We start from the raw sequence: 18,547 nt of genomic DNA, 5'->3' as shown, positions 1-18,547 counted from the left end.
ATTAACTTGAGTATTTCTTATATACATTTCAAGTGTTATTCCCTTTCCCGGTTTCCGGACAAACATCACCCTCCCCCCTCCCCTTCCTTATGGGTGTTCCCCTCCCAAACCTCCCCCCATTGCCACCCTCCCCGCATAGTCTAGTTCACTGGGGGTTCAGTCTTAGCAGGACCCAGGGCTTCCCCTTCCACTGGTGCTCTTACTAGGATATTCATTGCTACCTATGGGGACAGAGTCCAGGGTCAGTCCATGTATAGTCTTTAGGTAGTGGCTTAGTCCCTGGAAGCTCTGGTTGCTTGACATTGTTGTACTTTTGGGGTCTCGAGCACCTTCAAGCTCTTCCAGTTCTTTCTCTGATTCCTTCAACGGGGGACCTATTCTCAGTTCAGTGGTTTGCTGCTAGCATTCGCCTCTGTATTTGCTGTATTCTGGCTGTGTCTCTCAGGAGCGATCTACATCCGGCTCCTGTCGGTCTGCACTTCTTTGCTTCATCCATCTTGTCTAATTGGGTGGCTGTATATGTATGGGCCACATGTGGGGCAGGCTCTGAATGGGTGTTCCTTCAGTCTCTGTTTTAATCTTTGCCTCTCCCTTCCCTGCCAAGGGTATTCTTGTTCCTCATTTAAAGAAGGAGTGAAGCATTCACATTTTGATCATCCTTCTTGAGTTTCCTTTGTTCTAGGGATCTAGGGTAATTCAAGCATTTGGGCTAATAGCCACTTATCAATGAGTGCATACCATGTATGTCTTTCTGTGATTGGGTTAGCTCACTCAGGATGATATTTTCCAGTTCCAACCATTTGCCTACGAATTTCATAAACTCGTTGTTTTTGATAGCTGAGTAATATTCCATTGTGTAGATGTACCACATTTTCTGTATCCATTCCTCTGTTGAAGGGCATCTGGGTTCTTTCCAGTTTCTGGCTATTATAAATAAGGCTGCGATGAACATAGTGGAGCACGTGTCTCTTTTATATGTTGAGGCATCTTTTGGGTATATGCCCAAGAGAGGTATGGCTGGATCCTCAGGCAGTTCAATGTCCAATTTTCTGAGGAACCTCCAGACTGATTTCCAGAATGGTTTTACCAGTCTGCAATCCCACCAACAATGGAGGAGTGTTCCTCTTTCTCCACATCCTCGCCAGCATCTGCTGTCACCTGAGTTTTTGATCTTAGCCATTCTCACTGGTGTGAGGTGAAATCTCAGGGTTGTTTTGATTTGCATTTCCCTTATGACTAAAGATGTTGAACATTTCTTTAGGTGTTTCTCAGCCATTCGGCATTCCTCAGCTGTGAATTCTTTGTTTAGCTCTGAACCCCATTTTTTAATAGGGTTATTTGTTTCCCTGCGGTCTAACTTCTTGAGTTCTTTGTATATTTTGGATATAAGGCCTCTATCTGTTATAGGATTGGTAAAGATCTTTTCCCAATCTGTTGGTTGCCGTTTTGTCCTAACCACAGTGTCCTTTGCCTTACAGAAGCTTTGCAGTTTTATGAGATCCCATTTGTCGATTCTTGATCTTAGAGCATAAGCCATTGGTGTTTTGTTCAGGAAATTTTTTCCAGTGCCCATGTGTTCCAGATGCTTCCCTAGTTTTTCTTCTATTAGTTTGAGTGTGTCTGGTTTGATGTGGAGGTCCTTGATCCACTTGGACTTAAGCTTTGTACAGGGTGATAAGCATGGATCGATCTGCATTCTTCTACATGTTGCCCTCCAGTTGAACCAGCACCATTTGCTGAAAATGCTATCTTTTTTCCATTGGATGGTTTTGGCTCCTTTGTCAAAAATCAAGTGACCATAGGTGTGTGGGTTCATTTCTGGGTCTTCAATTCTATTCCATTGGTCTATCTGTCTGTCTCTGTACCAATACCATGCAGTTTTTATCACTATTGCTCTGTAATACTGCTTGAGTTCAGGGATAGTGATTCCCCCTGAAGTCCTCTTATTGTTGAGGATAGCTTTAGCTATCCTGGGTTTTTTGTTATTCCAGATGAATTTGCAAATTGTTCTGTCTAACTCTTTGAAGAATTGGATTGGTATTTTGATGGGGATTGCATTGAATCTGTAGATTGCTTTTGGTAAAATGGCCATTTTTACTATATTAATCCTGCCAATCCATGAGCATGGGAGATCTTTCCATCTTCTGAGGTCTTCTTCAATTTCTTTCCTCAGTGTCTTGAAGTTCTTATTGTACAGATCTTTTACTTGCTTGGTTAAAGTCACACCGAGGTACTTTATATTATTTGGGTCTATTATGAAGGGTGTCGTTTCCCTAATTTCTTTCTCGGCTTGTTTCTCTTTTGTATAGAGGAAGGCAACTGATTTATTTGAGTTAATTTTATACCCAGCCACTTTGCTGAAGTTGTTTATCAGCTTTAGTAGTTCTCTGGTGGAACTTTTGGGATCACTTAAATATACTATCATGTCGTCTGCAAATAGTGATATTTTGACCTCTTCTTTTCCGATCTGTATCCCCTTGATCTCCTTTTGTTGTCTGATTGCTCTGGCTAGAACTTCAAGAACTATATTGAATAAGTAGGGAGAGAGTGGGCAGCCTTGTCTAGTCCCTGATTTTAGTGGGATTGCTTCAAGTTTCTCTCCATTTAGTTTAATGTTAGCAACTGGTTTGCTGTATATGGCTTTTACTATGTTTAGGTATGGGCCTTGAATACCTATTCTTTCCAGGACTTTTATCATGAAGTGGTGTTGAATTTTGTCAAATGCTTTCTCAGCATCTAATGAAATGATCATGTGGTTCTGTTCTTTCAGTTTGTTTATATGATGGATCACGTTGATAGTTTTCCTTATATTAAACCATCCCTGCATGCCTGGGATGAAGCCTACTTGATCATGGTGGATGATTGTTTTGATGTGCTCTTGAATTCGGTTTGCCAGAATTTTATTGAGTATTTTTGCGTCGATATTCATAAGGGAAATTGGTCTGAAGTTCTCTTTCTTTGTTGGGTCTTTGTGTGGTTTAGGTATAAGAGTAATTGTGGCTTCATAGAAGGAATTCGGTAGGGCTCCATCTGTTTCAATTTTGTGGAATAGTTTGGATAATATTGGTATAAGGTCTTCTATGAAGGTTTGATAGAATTCTGCACTAAACCCGTCTGGACCTGGGCTCTTTTTGGTTGGGAGACCTTTAATGACTGCTTCTATTTCCTTAGGAGTTATGGGGTTGTTTAACTGGTTTATCTGTTCCTGATTTAACTTCGATACCTGGTATCTGTCTAGGAAATTGTCCATTTCCTGAAGATTTTCAAGTTTTGTTGAATATAGGTTTTTATAGTAAGATCTGATGATTTTTTGAATTTCCTCTGAATCTGTAGTTATGTCTCCCTTTTCATTTCTGATTTTGTTAATTTGGACGCACTCTCTGTGTCCTCTCGTTAGTCTGGCTAAGGGTTTATCTATCTTGTTGATTTTCTCAAAGAACCAACTTTTGGTTCTGTTGATTCTTTCTATGGTCCTTTTTGTTTCTACTTGGTTGATTTCAGCTCTGAGTTTGATTATTTCCTGCCTTCTACTCCTCCTGGGTGTATTTGCTTCTTTTTGTTCTAGAGCTTTTAGGTGTGCTGTCAAGCTGCTGACATATGCTCTTTCCTGTTTCTTTCTGCAGGCACTCAGCGCTATGAGTTTTCCTCTTAGCACAGCTTTCATTGTGTCCCATAAGTTTGGGTATGTTGTACCTTCATTTTCATTAAATTCTAAAAAGTTTTTAATTTCTTTCTTTATTTCTTCCTTGACCAGGTTATCATTGAGTAGAGCATTGTTCAATTTCCACGTATATGTGGGCATTCTTCCCTTATTGTTATTGAAGACCAGTTTTAGGCCGTGGTGGTCCGATAGCATGCATGGGATTATTTCTATCTTTCTGTACCTGTTGAGGCCTGTTTTTTGACCAATTATATGGTCAATTTTGGAGAAAGTACCATGAGGAGCTGAGAAGAAGGTATATCCTTTTGCTTTAGGATAGAATGTTCTATAAATATCCGTTAAGTCCATTTGGCTCATGACTTCTCTTAGTCTGTCTACATCTCTGTTTAATTTCTGTTTCCATGATCTGTCCATTGATGAGAGTGGGGTGTTGAAATCTCCCACTATTATTGTGTGAGGTGCAATGTGTGTTTTGAGCTTTAGTAAGGTTTCTTTTACATATGTAGGTGCCCTTGTATTTGGGGCATAGATATTTAGGATTGAGACTTCATCTTGGTGGATTTTTCCTTTGATGAATATGAAGTGTCCTTCCTTATCTTTTTTGATGACTTTTAGTTGAAAATTGATTTTATTTGATATTAGAATGGCTACTCCAGCTTTCTTCTTCTGACCATTTGCTTGGAAAATTGTTTTCCAGCCTTTCACTCTGAGGTAATGTCTGTCTTTGTCTCTGAGGTGTGTTTCCTGTAGGCAGCAGAATGCAGGGTCCTCGTTGCGTATCCAGTTTGTTAATCTATGTCTTTTTATTGGGGAGTTGAGGCCATTGATATTGAGAGATATTAAGGAATAGTGATTATTGCTTCCCGTTATATTCATATTTGGAAGTGAGGTTATGATTGTGTGCTTTCATTCTCTTTGTTTTGTTGCCAAGATGATTAGTTTCTTGCTTCTAGGGTATAGCTTGCCTCCTTATGTTGGGCTTTACCCTTTATTATCCTTTGTAGTGCTGGATTTGTAGAAAGATATTGTGTAAATTTGCTTTTGTCATGGAATATCTTGGTTTCTCCATCTATGTTAATTGAGAGTTTTGCAGGATACAGTAACCTGGGCTGGCATTTGTGTTCTCTTAGGGTCTGTATGACATCTGTCCAGGATCTTCTGGCCTTCATAGTTTCTGGCGAAAAGTCTGGTGTGATTCTGATAGGTCTCCCTTTATATGTTATTTGACCTTTTTCCCTTACTGCTTTTAATATTCTTTCTTTATTTTGTGCGTTTGGTGTTTTGACAATTATGTGACGGGAGGTGTTTCTTTTCTGGTCCAATCTATTTGGAGTTCTGTAGGCTTCTTGTATGCCTATGGGTATCTCTTTTTTTAGGTTAGGGAAGTTTTCTTCTATGATTTTGTTGAAGATATTTACTGGTCCTTTGAGCTGGGAGTCTTCACTCTCTTCTATACCTATTATCCTTAGGTTTGATCTTCTCATTGAGTCCTGGATTTCCTGTATGTTTTGGACCAGTAGCTTTTTCCGCTTTACATTATCTTTGACAGTTGAGTCAATGATTTCTATGGAATCTTCTGCTCCCGAGATTCTCTCTTCCATCTCTTGAATTCTGTTGGTGAAGCTTGTATCTACAGCTCCTTGTCTTTTCTTTTGATTTTCTATGTCCAGGGTTGTTTCCATGTGTTCTTTCTTGATTGCTTCTATTTCCATTTTTAATTCCTTCAACTGTTTGATTGTGTTTTCCTGGAATTCTTTCAGGGATTTTTGCGATTCCTCTCTGTAGGCTTCTACTTGTTCTCTAAGGGAGTTCTTTATGTCTTTCTTGAAGTCCTCCAGCATCATGATCAAATATGATTTTGAAACTAGGTCTTGCTTTTCTGGTGTGTTTGGATATTCCGTGTTTGCTTTGGTGGGAGAATTGGGCTCCGATGATGCCATGTAGTCTTGGTTTCTGTTGCTTGGGTTCCTGTGCTTGCCTCTCGCCATCAGATTATCTCTAGTGTTACTTTGTTCTGCTATTTCTGACTGTGGCTAGACTGTCCTATAACCTGTGTGTCAGGAGTGCTGTAGACCTGTTTTCCTGTTTTCTTTCAGCCAGTTATGGGGACAGAGTGTTCTGCTTTCGGGCGTGTAGTTTTTCCTCTCTACAGGTCTTCAGCTGTTCCTGTGGGCCTGTGTCTTGAGTTCACCAGGCAGCTTTCTTGCAGGGGAAAAATTGGTCCTACCTGTGGTTCCAAGGCTCAAGTTTGCTCGTGGGGTACTGCCTAAGTCCTCTCTGCTGTGGCAGCAACCGGGAAAATCTGTGCCGCTCCTTCCGGGAGCCTCCGTGCACCAGGGTTTCAGATGACGTTTGGTGTTTTCCTCTGGCGCCAAAATACTAGTTTTATAGTTCTTATAATTATTCCTATTCTGTATAGATTGCTAATGTTAGAAAAAAGGACATTTTTTTAAACAGAAAGAAGGATATGAATATGGTAATTTCTGTTTTTATTGGAGACTCAGTTGTATCCTGTGATTTTTTTTTTCTAGAAGCGATCTGGTAAAAGGGCGTGTGATGTTTTGCTAGAGTAGAAGCTTAAGAGGACATGCAATGTTTGGAAAGGGTATATGTATAATCCAACAGACAGTGACCAACGCTCTGGCATTGGTTCACCTTGCTACTCTTTGCTAGTCTTCGTTGGGCTTCACTTACACTAGTCTTCACTGATGATGCTCTTGCATTGAACTCGGGACCTCTGGAAGAGCAGTCAGTGCTCTTAACCACTGAGAAAACTCTCTAGCCCTAGCATATAGTTTCATCACTATCATCTTTGCTCTGGAATGGCTGTGCCACCAGCCCCTCCTGGCTTCCCTTGAATCCGAAGATAAGACACACACACACACACACACACACACACACACACACACACACACACACACACAGTTTTTCCTTTACAATTTGCCTTCTGGCCAATTGCTGGGCACTACTATCTCCCACTTGGAAAAGCATGTCTTTGTCAGTTTCTTAACCCAGTCTCTTCCACCTGGCCAAAATGTCAGTGGTTAATCCCATCTGGCCCCCAGGACCTCCAGAGATCTCACATGACTGCTGTGTTCTACTCCTTCCGAAGCATGGCAAAAACAAACAAAACCCAAAACTCTTCTTCCTTTCATCCCTCGGCCTGCCTCCAGGGACCCGGAAGTCCTGCCTCTATCTTCTACCCAACAATTGGCCCATAGCTTTGTTTACTGACATATCAAGAACCAATTGGGGAACAGGACCTTAGCATCAGAACCTCCCCTTACAATTGTCTTTTCTTCTTCTTCTTCTTCTTCTTCTTCTTCTTCTTCTTCTTCTTCTTCTTCTTCTTCTTCTTCTTCTTCTTCTTCTTCTTCTTCTTCTTCTTCTTCTTCTTCTTCTTCTTCTTCTTCTTCTTCTTCTTCTTCTTCTTTTCTTCTTCTTCTTCTTCTTCTTCTTTTCTTCTTCTTCTTCTTCTTCTTTTCTTCTTCCTCTTCCTCTTCCTCTTCTTCTTCTTCTTTCCTCTTCCTCTTCCTCTTCCTCTTCCTCTTCCTCTTCCTCCTCCTCCTCCTTCCTCCTCCTCCTCCTTCCTCCTCCTCCTTCCTCCTCCTCCTCCTCCTCTTCTTCTTCTTCTTCTTCCTTCTTCCTTCTTCTTCCTTCTTCTTCTTCCTTCTCCTTCTCCTTCTTTCTTCTCCTTCTCCTTCTCCCTCCTCCTCCTCCTCCTCCTCCTCCTCCTCCTCCTCCTCCTCCTCTTCTTCTTCTTCTTCTTCTTCTTTTACATGATGGCTTGGAATTGCCAAAGAGACCCAGAGTCCCTCTCTGATGCTCCAGCACTATTATTACAAACACAAAACAAACAAAAAACAGATCTGGCTTTTAGAAACAGAAGTGAGCCCTAGGGCCTGTACTAGGGTCCTCAGGCTTGCACAGTAAGCATCTTTTAGACTGAGAGGATCTCCCCAGGTCCTCTATATTTAAAAAGATTTTTAAAAAAATGTGTGGGGTTGGGGATTTAGCTCAGTGGTAGAGCGCTTGCCTAGGAAGCGCAAGGCCCTGGGTTCGATCCCCAGCTCCGAAAAAAAGAACCAAAAAAAAAAATGTGTAAGCGTGTTTCACCCACATGGATGCATATGTCCACACACGTAACTGGTATCCTTGGAGGTCAGAAGAGGGCATTGGAATTCCTGGGAACTGGAGTCATAGATGGTTTTGAATTTCTAGGTAGGGGATGTTGCAAATAGAATCCCAGCCCTCAGGAAGAGCAACCAGAGCTGTCACCTCTGCAGTCTCACAAAGCTAGATTTTATACACTCACTCAGTCCCCAGTTTTAACTCCTCGTTTTAGAGTATATTTATAATTTGTAAATGCTTGAGGGACATGTATTTAAAAGGGAGTAACCTCTTTAATATTAAAGTTTAATATTAATATTTACCTAGTGCCAAATATATGGAAAAAAGTACTCCATGTTTCAGTTGGATTATGCTGGTTAGAAGACACACAGGCTACAGTTTCTTAAATAACAAGGAAGATTACAAAAAACAAATTTGGACAAAGTTCAGGAAAAATAAATTTTCTAGCAGAATTAGGCTATAGCGTAATTTACATTTCACTATGCTAAGATAGAGTCCAGACTCAAACAGTGATATTTATTTCTCTACTTGTTTCTGTAGAAGGGCATTTCAGAGCAGAATGTAGCCAACAGTGGTCAACGTTTCTGAACAATTATGCAAAACCTAAGAGCAAATGAACTATTTTAAAGTGTAGCAGTATTACTAAAAATCCCAGGAAGGGATGTGCATTAGGCACATAGGGAACTTGTCTCTTTTTAGAGAAGAACCATCATATTCATGATGCCAGGTGGTCTACCTTCATTTCAATTCTATTTTTTCCCTTCAGCATCTTTTTCTATTTTAAATCAAGCTTACTAAAGTATTGTTTATGAATTAAAATTATTTGTTGGCATAGTTTTGACAGATACTTATGTTGTATATCACAAATTAAGAATATCACAATTAGGGGTTGGGGATTTAGCTCAGTGGTAGAGCGCTTGCCTAGCAAGCGCAAGGCCCTGGGTTCGGTCCCCAGCTCTGAAAAAAAGAAAAAAGAAAAAAAAAAGAATATCACAATTAAGAAACAGAATAGTCCCACTGCCTCCCTCAAATCTTTCATGCTCCTTTAGTCAACAGTCCCTCCTCCTTAGTCAACAAATGTTTTCTATGATTTCCACCTTTTCAACATCATATATATGGACTCATACTGTATATATGCTCTTTAGTCTTGAGTCTTTCACTGAGACTGGTACCTATTCATTCTGTGTAGTTTGTCCCCAGCAGATTATACTGAGCATATGTGCCAACATGTTTGTATATTCACTAATTAAAGGGCACTTAGAGTGCTTCTAGTTTTAGGTTGTTATGTCATTGTTTTTAGATATATATCTGCTCGGGTTGATATCTAGTTGGATACCTGGGTCATAATGTAAGTGTATTATCAATTTCATAAGTAATTGAACTCTGAAGCCATTTCCCCAAACCTTTGTTTAATTCTGCATTTCTATTAAGTGTTTTGGTTGCCTTCCACTAGTGGCATTTGTACTAAAAATAACCAAGTAGATTTTCAATGGTATGTATGTGTGCATGTATGCACAAACACATGTGGAGGTCACAGATCTAATTCTGGCATCTTCTTGGATTGCTTTTCACTGATTAGCTAGGCCAATCTGCCACAGGGATCTGCCTGTCCCAGAAATAACAGCCTCAGGGTCACAGAAGCCACCATCAGTATAGCTGTCCTTTATCTTCTAATGCTAGACAGCTTTTTACAGGGGTTCTGGGGTCTGACCTCAGGTCCTCATGTTTGCATGGCAAGCAAACATCAAATGAGCCATCTCGTCAACCCCGCATTATGGCTTTGTTTTTCATTTCCCTAATGACCATGATGTTGAGCATCTTTCCATGCACTAACTTGCCATCAGTGTATCTTCTTTAATTATTGGCAATTCAATTAAACACTCATTTTAAAATTGTTTTGCTTTGAGGGGTAAGAAATTTTTCATATGCTTTGATATAACTTTAATGTGTCTTGGAAATATTTTCTCCTAGTTGGCTACTTGTGCTTTCATTTTCTTAGCAGTACCATGTTAAGATCAGTTTTATTTGTGTGTGTGTGTGTGTGTGTGTGTGTGTGTGTGTGTGTGTGTGTTGAATTTAGAGCATCAGGAGACAGCCTCTTGGTAAACTGTTTTTCAAACAGAATAACCTGAGTTCAATCCCTAGAACCTATGTAAAAATTCTGGAACTGGTGACACGTACTTGTAACCCCAGTACTAGAGAGAGCCTTACTAATGGACTTGCTACCCAGTCAGACTACCCTTTTTTGATAAGTTCAAGTCAGTGATCAATCGATCATGCCTTAAAGAACAAGGTAGATGGCAGTTGAGGAACAACACTAGAGTTTCATCTTTGGTTTCTACACCCACTAAGATCTGTCCTATATATATATATATATATATTTTGGTGTTAGTCCTTTCCATAATGTCAAATATATACATGGGAACACACATGTACACTCATGCACCCACACACATTAACATGTGCACACACAAATACATTTATAACTTTCATGGATTATGTTTCATATTCTGAAATGTAGTGAAATGTAGTTTTCTAACTGAAGATCGCCTAGATTTTTTTCTAACAGTTTTATTATGATTTTACAGTTAGACTTATGGTCCACTTTAAGTTGTACATGGTGCAAGCTTTGAGCTGATGGGCTGAAGTACTTTTTTCCTCTTTGAAATGATAGCCAAGGCTCAAGATGTGGTTTAATGGACAATTATTTGCTTGGTATACCATGACTCCTAGCACTCAGAAAAACTGTTTTCAATGATTTCAGACTTATGTGTCTCTATTTATTATCTCATTTTGTTGAAACAAGTCTTTTCTGTGTAGCTCAGTCTACCTTGAACTTTTGATCCTCTTGCCTTAGCTTCCTGTTGCTATCCACTAAGCTCCTTTTTGGAGGTAGTCGGGTACTGTGGGTTGAACCTAGGATCTTAACACATGCCAGGATGTGCTGTACTACTGAGCTGCATCTCAGTCATTTTTCAAAATAGAGTCTAAATTGACCAGGATGGACTTGCATTCTATGTATTCCAGCTAGGCCTCTAACTTTTCTTTCTGCTTCAGCCTCCTAGGTACTTGGGATTATAGGCATGAGCCACTAGACTAATTTTTTAAAATGTACATTTAACAGTCACTGTATATATAATCCATGAAAATGAGAACACCCAATGTTTCTGACAATCTGATGGATACAGATGGGTACTTTTTAGTTTCTTTTTTTAAGAAAGGGCTAATAGGTATTGTTATAAGGGTTTCTGGGTTCTTGTCTTCTTGAAGAACTTAACCCAGAAAGTTTCAGCATAAGATTATCAAAGCAAAGCATATAGTTCCAAGATAGTTGTTGGGGGTTGGTTCTAATACTTTGAATTAATCTGGCCCCCCAATCAGGAATCTGCATGTCCAAGGGCTAAAGCCCCTTGCCCCCAGTTGGTTTTTGGCCGATCAATAAAGAGCCAACAGCCAATGGCTGGGCAGGTAGACTTAGGCAGGACCTTTAGATTTCCATGGGATAGAGACTGGGGAAGGAAGGAGAGAATTGCCATGATTTGGAGGGAGATGGGTCAGATTTAGAGCTGCAGGAGGAAAAATCCGAAATGTGAGAAGGAATGTGGCCCCTGGAAGGACTGACCAGAAGCTTCTTGGTCAGCAAAGACTAGTCGACTGCCCAGAAGGTAATAAGGTGGCCAAGATAAAACATACTTAGAAGGTATTGAGCCAGGAGTACTGGAAGGAAATGTATGTTAGACAGGTAGAGGATTAAAACTGCCCAGCCTTTGAGTCAAGGCATATTCAAATTAACGTGTGTGTGTGTGTGTGTGTGTGTGTGTGTGTGTGTGTGTGTGTGTCTTTTTAATTCTTGAATCCAGATAGCTCCTGGGTGGGTGCACACGAGACCCATCAGGAGTCAAAGTAATGTAGCCAAAATTACCATTACAGATAGTTTAGTAAGATGTACCCAATAGGGACAGGTAACAGCCTAGTGGGTAGATTTTGAGGAGACATTTTTATAAGGTGGGTGGTCTATCAGTGAGGTAAGTTGTAATGATCAACTAGACAGGATCTAGAATATCCTTGGGCATGAGTAAGGGATTATTTTATATTAATATATGTAGAAAGGTCCATTTTAACTGTGACTAGGGTCACTCACTGGGCAGGAGATCCTAGACTATGTAAAATGGAGAAAGCATTGATTTTACTGGCTACTTCAAGCTTCTCCTGCCTTGACTTCCTTGATACAATGTACTCAATTGTTAGAAAAAGCCCTTTCTCCCTCAAGTTGCTTTTGTCAGCTTTATATCACAGCAATAGGACAAGAATGTAAGACATAAGGTGATTCTCTTTCTTTGCAAAATTATGCTCAACAAGATTTCCTTGCAGAGTACTTTACTTCTTTTCATGATCCTCTAGAACAGTGGTTCTCAACCTTTCTAATACCTTTAGTATAGCTCTTCATGTTTTGGTGACCCCCAGCCATAGAGTCATTTTTGTTGCTACCTCATGAATGTAATTTTACTACTGTTACATTATCATATAAATGTTTTTCTGGAGATTATAGGTAACCTTTGCAAAAATAGGTCATTTTACCCATAGGTTGAGAAGCATTATCCTAGAGTCTAGAGCAAAAGTTGGATGATATGGGGGAGATAGTGCCCATAAGTGAGTCTACAATGCAGCACTCCAGTCTCTGATAATGCGGGAACAATCTACTTGCAACTCAAAGGACATATAATCACAGAAAGGCAACATGAGGAGACATAGCTACCAGGAGCTAGCTGTGTTTCGGTTACCTTCTTTTTGAGACTTTTTGAGGTTAATGATTGACCTTATGCCTGTCAGTTAAGACATTTTTGTGGTAGCGATGAAGTCTCAGGATGAGAGCTGAGGCTCTTTTCCCTTTCTTTTGTAAGGCTGCCCTGAAATGTTAAATAACAGCTACTAACAAAATGTGACATCAGCATCTATAACCACCCTAGAAAAACATGATAGGTACTCTCATTTTCATTTACTTTGACACTGTCTTATTACATACGTAACATCACAACAGAGAATACAGTTAGTTGCTGGGCAATCCTCTATTTTATAGAAATAGGAAGGGTAACCAAGGATCACCTATGAAGGATTGTAGCTGACTCATATCCCCAGAGATCTAACTAACCACTTAAGAAAAAGTCCTAAGATCATAAGGAACTTTGCAGTTTTCTTGAATATATGCGCCAAGGGCAGACAACAACTCTTACAAGGGATTCAATTTGTCTTGACTTTGAAATGTCTTATTAATGTTGATGATGGCTTTGCATTTCTTGGCTACCCATTTAGTTTGTCACTTCTTCAGGATGAATCTCTAAACTGCATGGCTGTCTGGGAATACTCAGATATTGTCATGCAAGTTTCCAAACTCAAACTATTTCACTATTAAACAAAAATATCATTAATTTAAAAAAATATAGGATTAGTTTTGTAAGCTTCTAGAAGTATTGTTAAGATGCTTTGACACAGGCTTGTTTTCTTAGATCAGCTTATATTGTTTAAATTGTCTTCCATGTTCTAAAATAGGAACACCTATGGTTCTTGCTTACATTATAGGGTACATGGTTAGCACTTTTGTGATTTATAAGAAACATGCAGAAGAAAATAATCCATATGGACCAATCTAACGTTAGTATGTAGACAAGGTCAGCTGAGAATTATGGCTAAGTTCAAAATGTTTATTTTCTGGAACATCTCAGTGGAAGGTTTATTGCCTATGATTCTCACATCATGTGGCTATATGGTTAGCACTTTTCTGATCTCACATGGTAGACTCAATCTAACTTGTTTTCCATTGCAACAACAGAGACATGATTCTGTGCTGCAAGGTTGTTGAATCCTAATGCAATCACTGTGTGTTCTTAGCTGAGTAATACTATAACATGTCAGAAAAGACAGAGGAGTAGCACCACAGAGGTGAAAGCTCACTCATCCCCTGTGGTTGGTGCAGCACAGAAACAGGAAAGACAAAAAGCATGGTTCAAATGCCATTTTACAGGATAGGAGCCCTTGTCAAGCTAGCTTTTTGGCACAGTCAGGACAGTATATCTGCTCTTGATGAAACACAAAGTGCTTATTGGCTAGATTTACAGAACAGGCTTTGCAGTTGAAGCAGTAGTCATGCCAGGAATTTGTCTCGTGGGTCACCACATTGGAGCCTTTACCAAACCCAGTGATGGGGTTCTTGCACCCAGCACACTTCTTGGCTATAAAGTTCTTGTAGCAATCCACGCAAAAAATCTTGTCATCCATAACAGTGAAACGCTGTTCACTCAGCTCCTTAGAGCAGTTAACACATACAAAGCACTCACTATGCCAGGGCTGATCCTGGTAACTGACTCCTCCAGATGTGATGGGCTTGTTGCATTTCACACAATACTTGGTAAACAAGATGTCATAGCAAGCCACACAGTAGAATCCCTCATCTTTAGGGAAGAAAGTTTTGGTTCCAATGACTTCCTTGCAGTTGCTGCAGACAAAGCAGTCTTTATGCCAGATGGTACCTTTGTATTCCACACTCTGCTCTCCTTGCTTAATATCCTTGAGGCACCCTTTGCACTTGGGGAAGGCCTGTTGACTGACACAATTATTGCACAGGATCTTGTTGTCCCAGACCACAAAGGTCTCAGTAGCCAAGGGTTGAAGGCACTTGGAACATTTGAAGCAGGTGTTGTGCCAGAATCGCTCCTTATAACACACCTCCTTGGAGTCTGCACCTATGGGCTTGTTGCATTCCACACAGATATTGGCACAGTGTGCATCAAAGCATGTCACGCAGTAGTTGAAGTTATCCTTCTGCACATACTTTTTACCTTGCAAGGATTCCCGGCAATGGTGGCATTTGAACTCAGACATGGTATCTTCTATGGGGGACCTCACGCTGGATGAGCAGAGAATAGGATGTATTTGGGATGAGTTGGATATAGTTGAGAACAGCTATCAGTTGTTATCTGGAGATACTTGCTCATACATAGTAGTTTAGGCTGTCTGCTGGGTGATGGATATGAAGCTTGTAGTTTGGGATTATTAGGCTGTACAAACAGGAAGATGTTGTGGGCTGTCTTCTAGGACCACTCTTCCTAGCTCCACTACTCATGTCTATCTTCTACCTAACAGCATGCTTTCCATGCCATAGAATCAGATGGTACAGATAACACAGAAAGAATTGCTAACACACTTTAGCCAAAAATCACCAAGAATTCCTGCAAGCTGAACAGGCTGTGATCATCACTCATTGGAGAAATGGAGAACGCACATCACAGTGAATCGCATGGCATCTCAGTAATAGGATGTAAGGCAGGGCTATTAGGATTTAGGATTGTGTTAGATGCTCTGATGGAGAGTTAAGGAATTAGAACCTTCTTGCCTTACTGTCGTGTTGAATCAGGAGTGATTGTATGTTTGTTATCTTCATAGATTTTACCTATAAAGAGGAAAGGCTAGAATGAGTAAAACTGTAACTGGTGAGGAAGCAATAGCCATTTACTAGTTGTCATTTTCATTTTGTATATTCCATTTGGCGACTTAGATTGTACTCATGATCTTGTTCAGGTTCAAATATTAGAAAGTCATCTTTTTTTTTTTTTTTACTTTTTTGACCATTAATGATTAAGTAGCTTTGCCTCATGCTGTTGGACTTAACTGGAAAATACCAAGGCCTAGGTATATCAAGCCAGCTCCTAGCAATTTTATAGCCTCCTGATAGCAGTGGACCATTTGCTAGATTTTAGGGACTGCTTTTCTGTCTTAGAATATAGTGCTTTGAGTCAGTGGCTTTACCTTAAGCCCAGAACGTAGAAAGATCAAAGTTTGAGGCCAGCTTGGATTAGACAGCAAGTTCAAGATCACTCTGGTTTATATAGAGAGGGTTCATGTCAAACAATAATATGATGGTTTAGAACTTGGGCTGTGGTCACAAAACTGGACTGTAGAATTTTATCTTCAACAGTTGTGAGGCTAGACCGCATTGTTTAACTTATCTGCTTCAGTTTCTTTGTATGAATATAGAATATAGCGCTTGCCTCATTATTGAAAGAAATGAGATGACACAGACTAACAGTGGTGTCGAATAAACTATACATGAAAAAGGATAGTGGGTCAAGGAAAGGCAAAACAGTTCAAGTAATTACACCTGGAAACCAGTAAGAATGTGGGAATAGAAAAGTATTATAATTTACATTGATGGTAGCCTATAATATATATATATGTATATATATATACATATATATATAACAAAGTGAACATAAAAATGTGTTACCTTTACACTGATTTGTCATAAACAGTTCAATAGAAATACTGTGAAGATGATGACAACTCAACAAAGGGAATTATTTATGCAAAGAACTGGATCAATTTCCTATACTGGGCAGCGGGTTGGACCACTCAGCTTCAGTGCTACAGCATAATAATCTGTGTTTTGCTTTCACAGTTTGTCTTCTGTCTTGCTACTTTCTGGTCTTAACATTTTAACTACCCTAATCCGTTAAGCAATGTCACTTCTAATTACTCTAGGGTCTCAATAAGGTAACTAACTCTCTGAATGTAACCAATTAGAGAACAATTCAGGCACTTAAGACTTAACTAGAATTAACTTTCTTTTAGGTGGTGGAGGTACAGACTGGAGAATACTAGGCAAGTGCTCTAAACTGAGTCATAACCTCAGCTATAATTTATAATATACTACAAGATTTTTTTTGCCCTAAGTCACTGCATTAAGAACTTATTATTTGAAGACATTTAAAAATATCTAGAAATAAAGATATTACAGTATTAGAATCAAGAACTATAATGGAGGTCAGCCTATAAAATAAATAGGGCCTAATTTCATTGAGGTTCCTTCTGGTTGCATCGAGGTATCTGAAGTCAAGATAGCATCAAGATAGAAACAATTCAGTCAAGATCAACATACTTATTCTTATCTAGACAAGAGTGGTTTGGAACGGACTGGGATGCTCTTCTTTTTAAAGAGATGGTACCATATGGTTGTGAGCTGTCATGTGGGTGCTGGGAACTGAACTCAGGACCTTTGGAAAAGCAGTGAGTGCTCTTAACAACTAGGCCATCTCTCCAGCCCTGGTTCCATTATTATAGGTAAGGAAACTGAGACAGCAAGAAATGACTGGTGTCAGATCTATAAGAAATACGGGACTACCTGTATTTGTAGTTTCAGAAGGAGCCCAAAGCTCCCCAGAACCTTCATTGGTTCAGGAAACAGAATAAACCATTGCTTTGAATTATAACCTTAATTACTAGGAAAACTGTAAGTCACTTTGGAAAGAAAGTTCTAAAAAAAAAATCCTTAAAGTCCTATTAAGAATTCAGGAGTCTGTGACAATAAAAGACAGATACTCAGTTCTAACACAGTTCAGGCTCTCCTAATCATCCATCTCATAGTGAAGTGATAAGATCTGCATTCCCTTTTAAATTCTGTGACACAAGATTATCATGGTAATTTCATCACGGTGGACTGAATGGGTTTAATTCATTGATTTATAATAGTTAAGCTGAAGCCATGCTCTAGTTCATTCTATTTAAGAACTGAAGCAAGGTTAGCTCCCTCTCAGGATTTTTTTGTTAGCATCCCTTTTCTGAGACTTGTCAACACTTACTATCCAGTTACACCACGCTGGTTACTTTCACTTAAAAATTGAGATCTTCTGCCCCGTGTATGTTTCCAGTTGGTAATTAGGTTGTGAAAAGAAAAATCTCCCATTTTGGTACGATTTCAGTTTATAATGCCTCTTTACACCCACAGTCTCTTTTTGTCCTCTCAAAAAGCTTAGGGTGGATTTATTATCATTTTTAAGATGTTGAGAGTCAAGGAAAAGCTAATAGCATTTATCTAGTCAGGTAGCCTTTCCACCATGTCTCTCCTCCTCTTCTTCCCAACAGCCTCCCTAGGCAGCTATTACAAGCCCCCTTGGAAGCTCACTATCCTGCTTCCCACCTGAAGCAGAGGAAAGCCTGAACTCACAGGACTTCCCAGACAGCATCCTCTTAGGCTGCTCAACACTTTACAGGACCCCACCAGGAATTTCTCCCGGCCCAAGGCTGGAAAGAACGTGGAGGGTTCGAGACCTGAAGAAGCCCCAGTTAGGAAGTGACAGTTTTCCTGCCTTTCCAGTTCTTTTCTCACATTGATGAACCAACCTTTTTCGTTACCAAAATTCTAGGTACCCTGAAAGGCCTGGGCACCCGCTGTGGGATGAGGGCAAACCTGACAGATTTCTATGCTCGAGGAGTCCAGTTGTAGGAAAGAACAACAACAAAAAGCCCACTAGGCCTCGCCTCACCCTATTAAGCTCGCAGGGCGCCCCGTGGAGAACGGCTGACTGAAGGCCCTGCCCGTCACTCCCTTAGGGCAGCAGCTAAAGGTTGAAGCCCTTGGGCGATGGAGAGGGAGACACTGGCGACCATGCCGCCCTCCTCAGGGGAGAAGTTCTAAATTCCCATAACCGTTAGTTCCCTCGAGCCCACAGAGAGGCTGGAGACTCGGGCGAGGCCGGAGGCGCGCGCCTCACCCGGCAGCGCCCCTCGCCCGCTCTGATTGGGTGCCGGGGCGGAGGGGGCGGGGAGACCCCGGGTGGGGCGCGCGCGCAGGCGGGCCCGGGGCTGCTGGGACGGCTGCGCGCGCCGAGCGACCGGTGGGCGCGGGAGGGGGCCCGGGGGCGCGAGCGCGCGTGCGCGTCGGAACCCGAGGCGCGGGAGGAGGCGGGAGCTCCGGAGGCTGCGGAG

General features: G+C 40.6%; 1 protein-coding gene across 1 annotated transcript; it reads right to left on the bottom strand.

Annotated features, from left to right (window-relative positions):
- Positions 1 to 13,477: 13,477 nt before the first annotated feature.
- Fhl4 (four and a half LIM domains 4) lies at positions 13,478 to 18,281 on the bottom strand. The gene is made up of 2 exons (NM_001013172.2): positions 18,106 to 18,281; positions 13,478 to 15,236 (listed from the first exon to the last, which is right to left on the bottom strand). The coding sequence occupies exon 2, from the start codon at positions 14,666 to 14,668 to the stop codon at positions 13,826 to 13,828; it is 843 nt and encodes a 280-aa protein (NP_001013190.2). The 5' UTR covers positions 14,669 to 15,236; positions 18,106 to 18,281; the 3' UTR covers positions 13,478 to 13,825.
- Positions 18,282 to 18,547: the final 266 nt, after the last annotated feature.

This window comes from Rattus norvegicus, chromosome 7 (genome assembly GCF_036323735.1).
Source record: "Rattus norvegicus strain BN/NHsdMcwi chromosome 7, GRCr8, whole genome shotgun sequence".
NCBI classification, from domain to species: domain Eukaryota; kingdom Metazoa; phylum Chordata; class Mammalia; order Rodentia; family Muridae; genus Rattus; species Rattus norvegicus.
The sequence above is the reverse complement of the archived record's forward strand: the minus strand, read 5'-3'. Positions and strand labels throughout refer to the sequence as shown.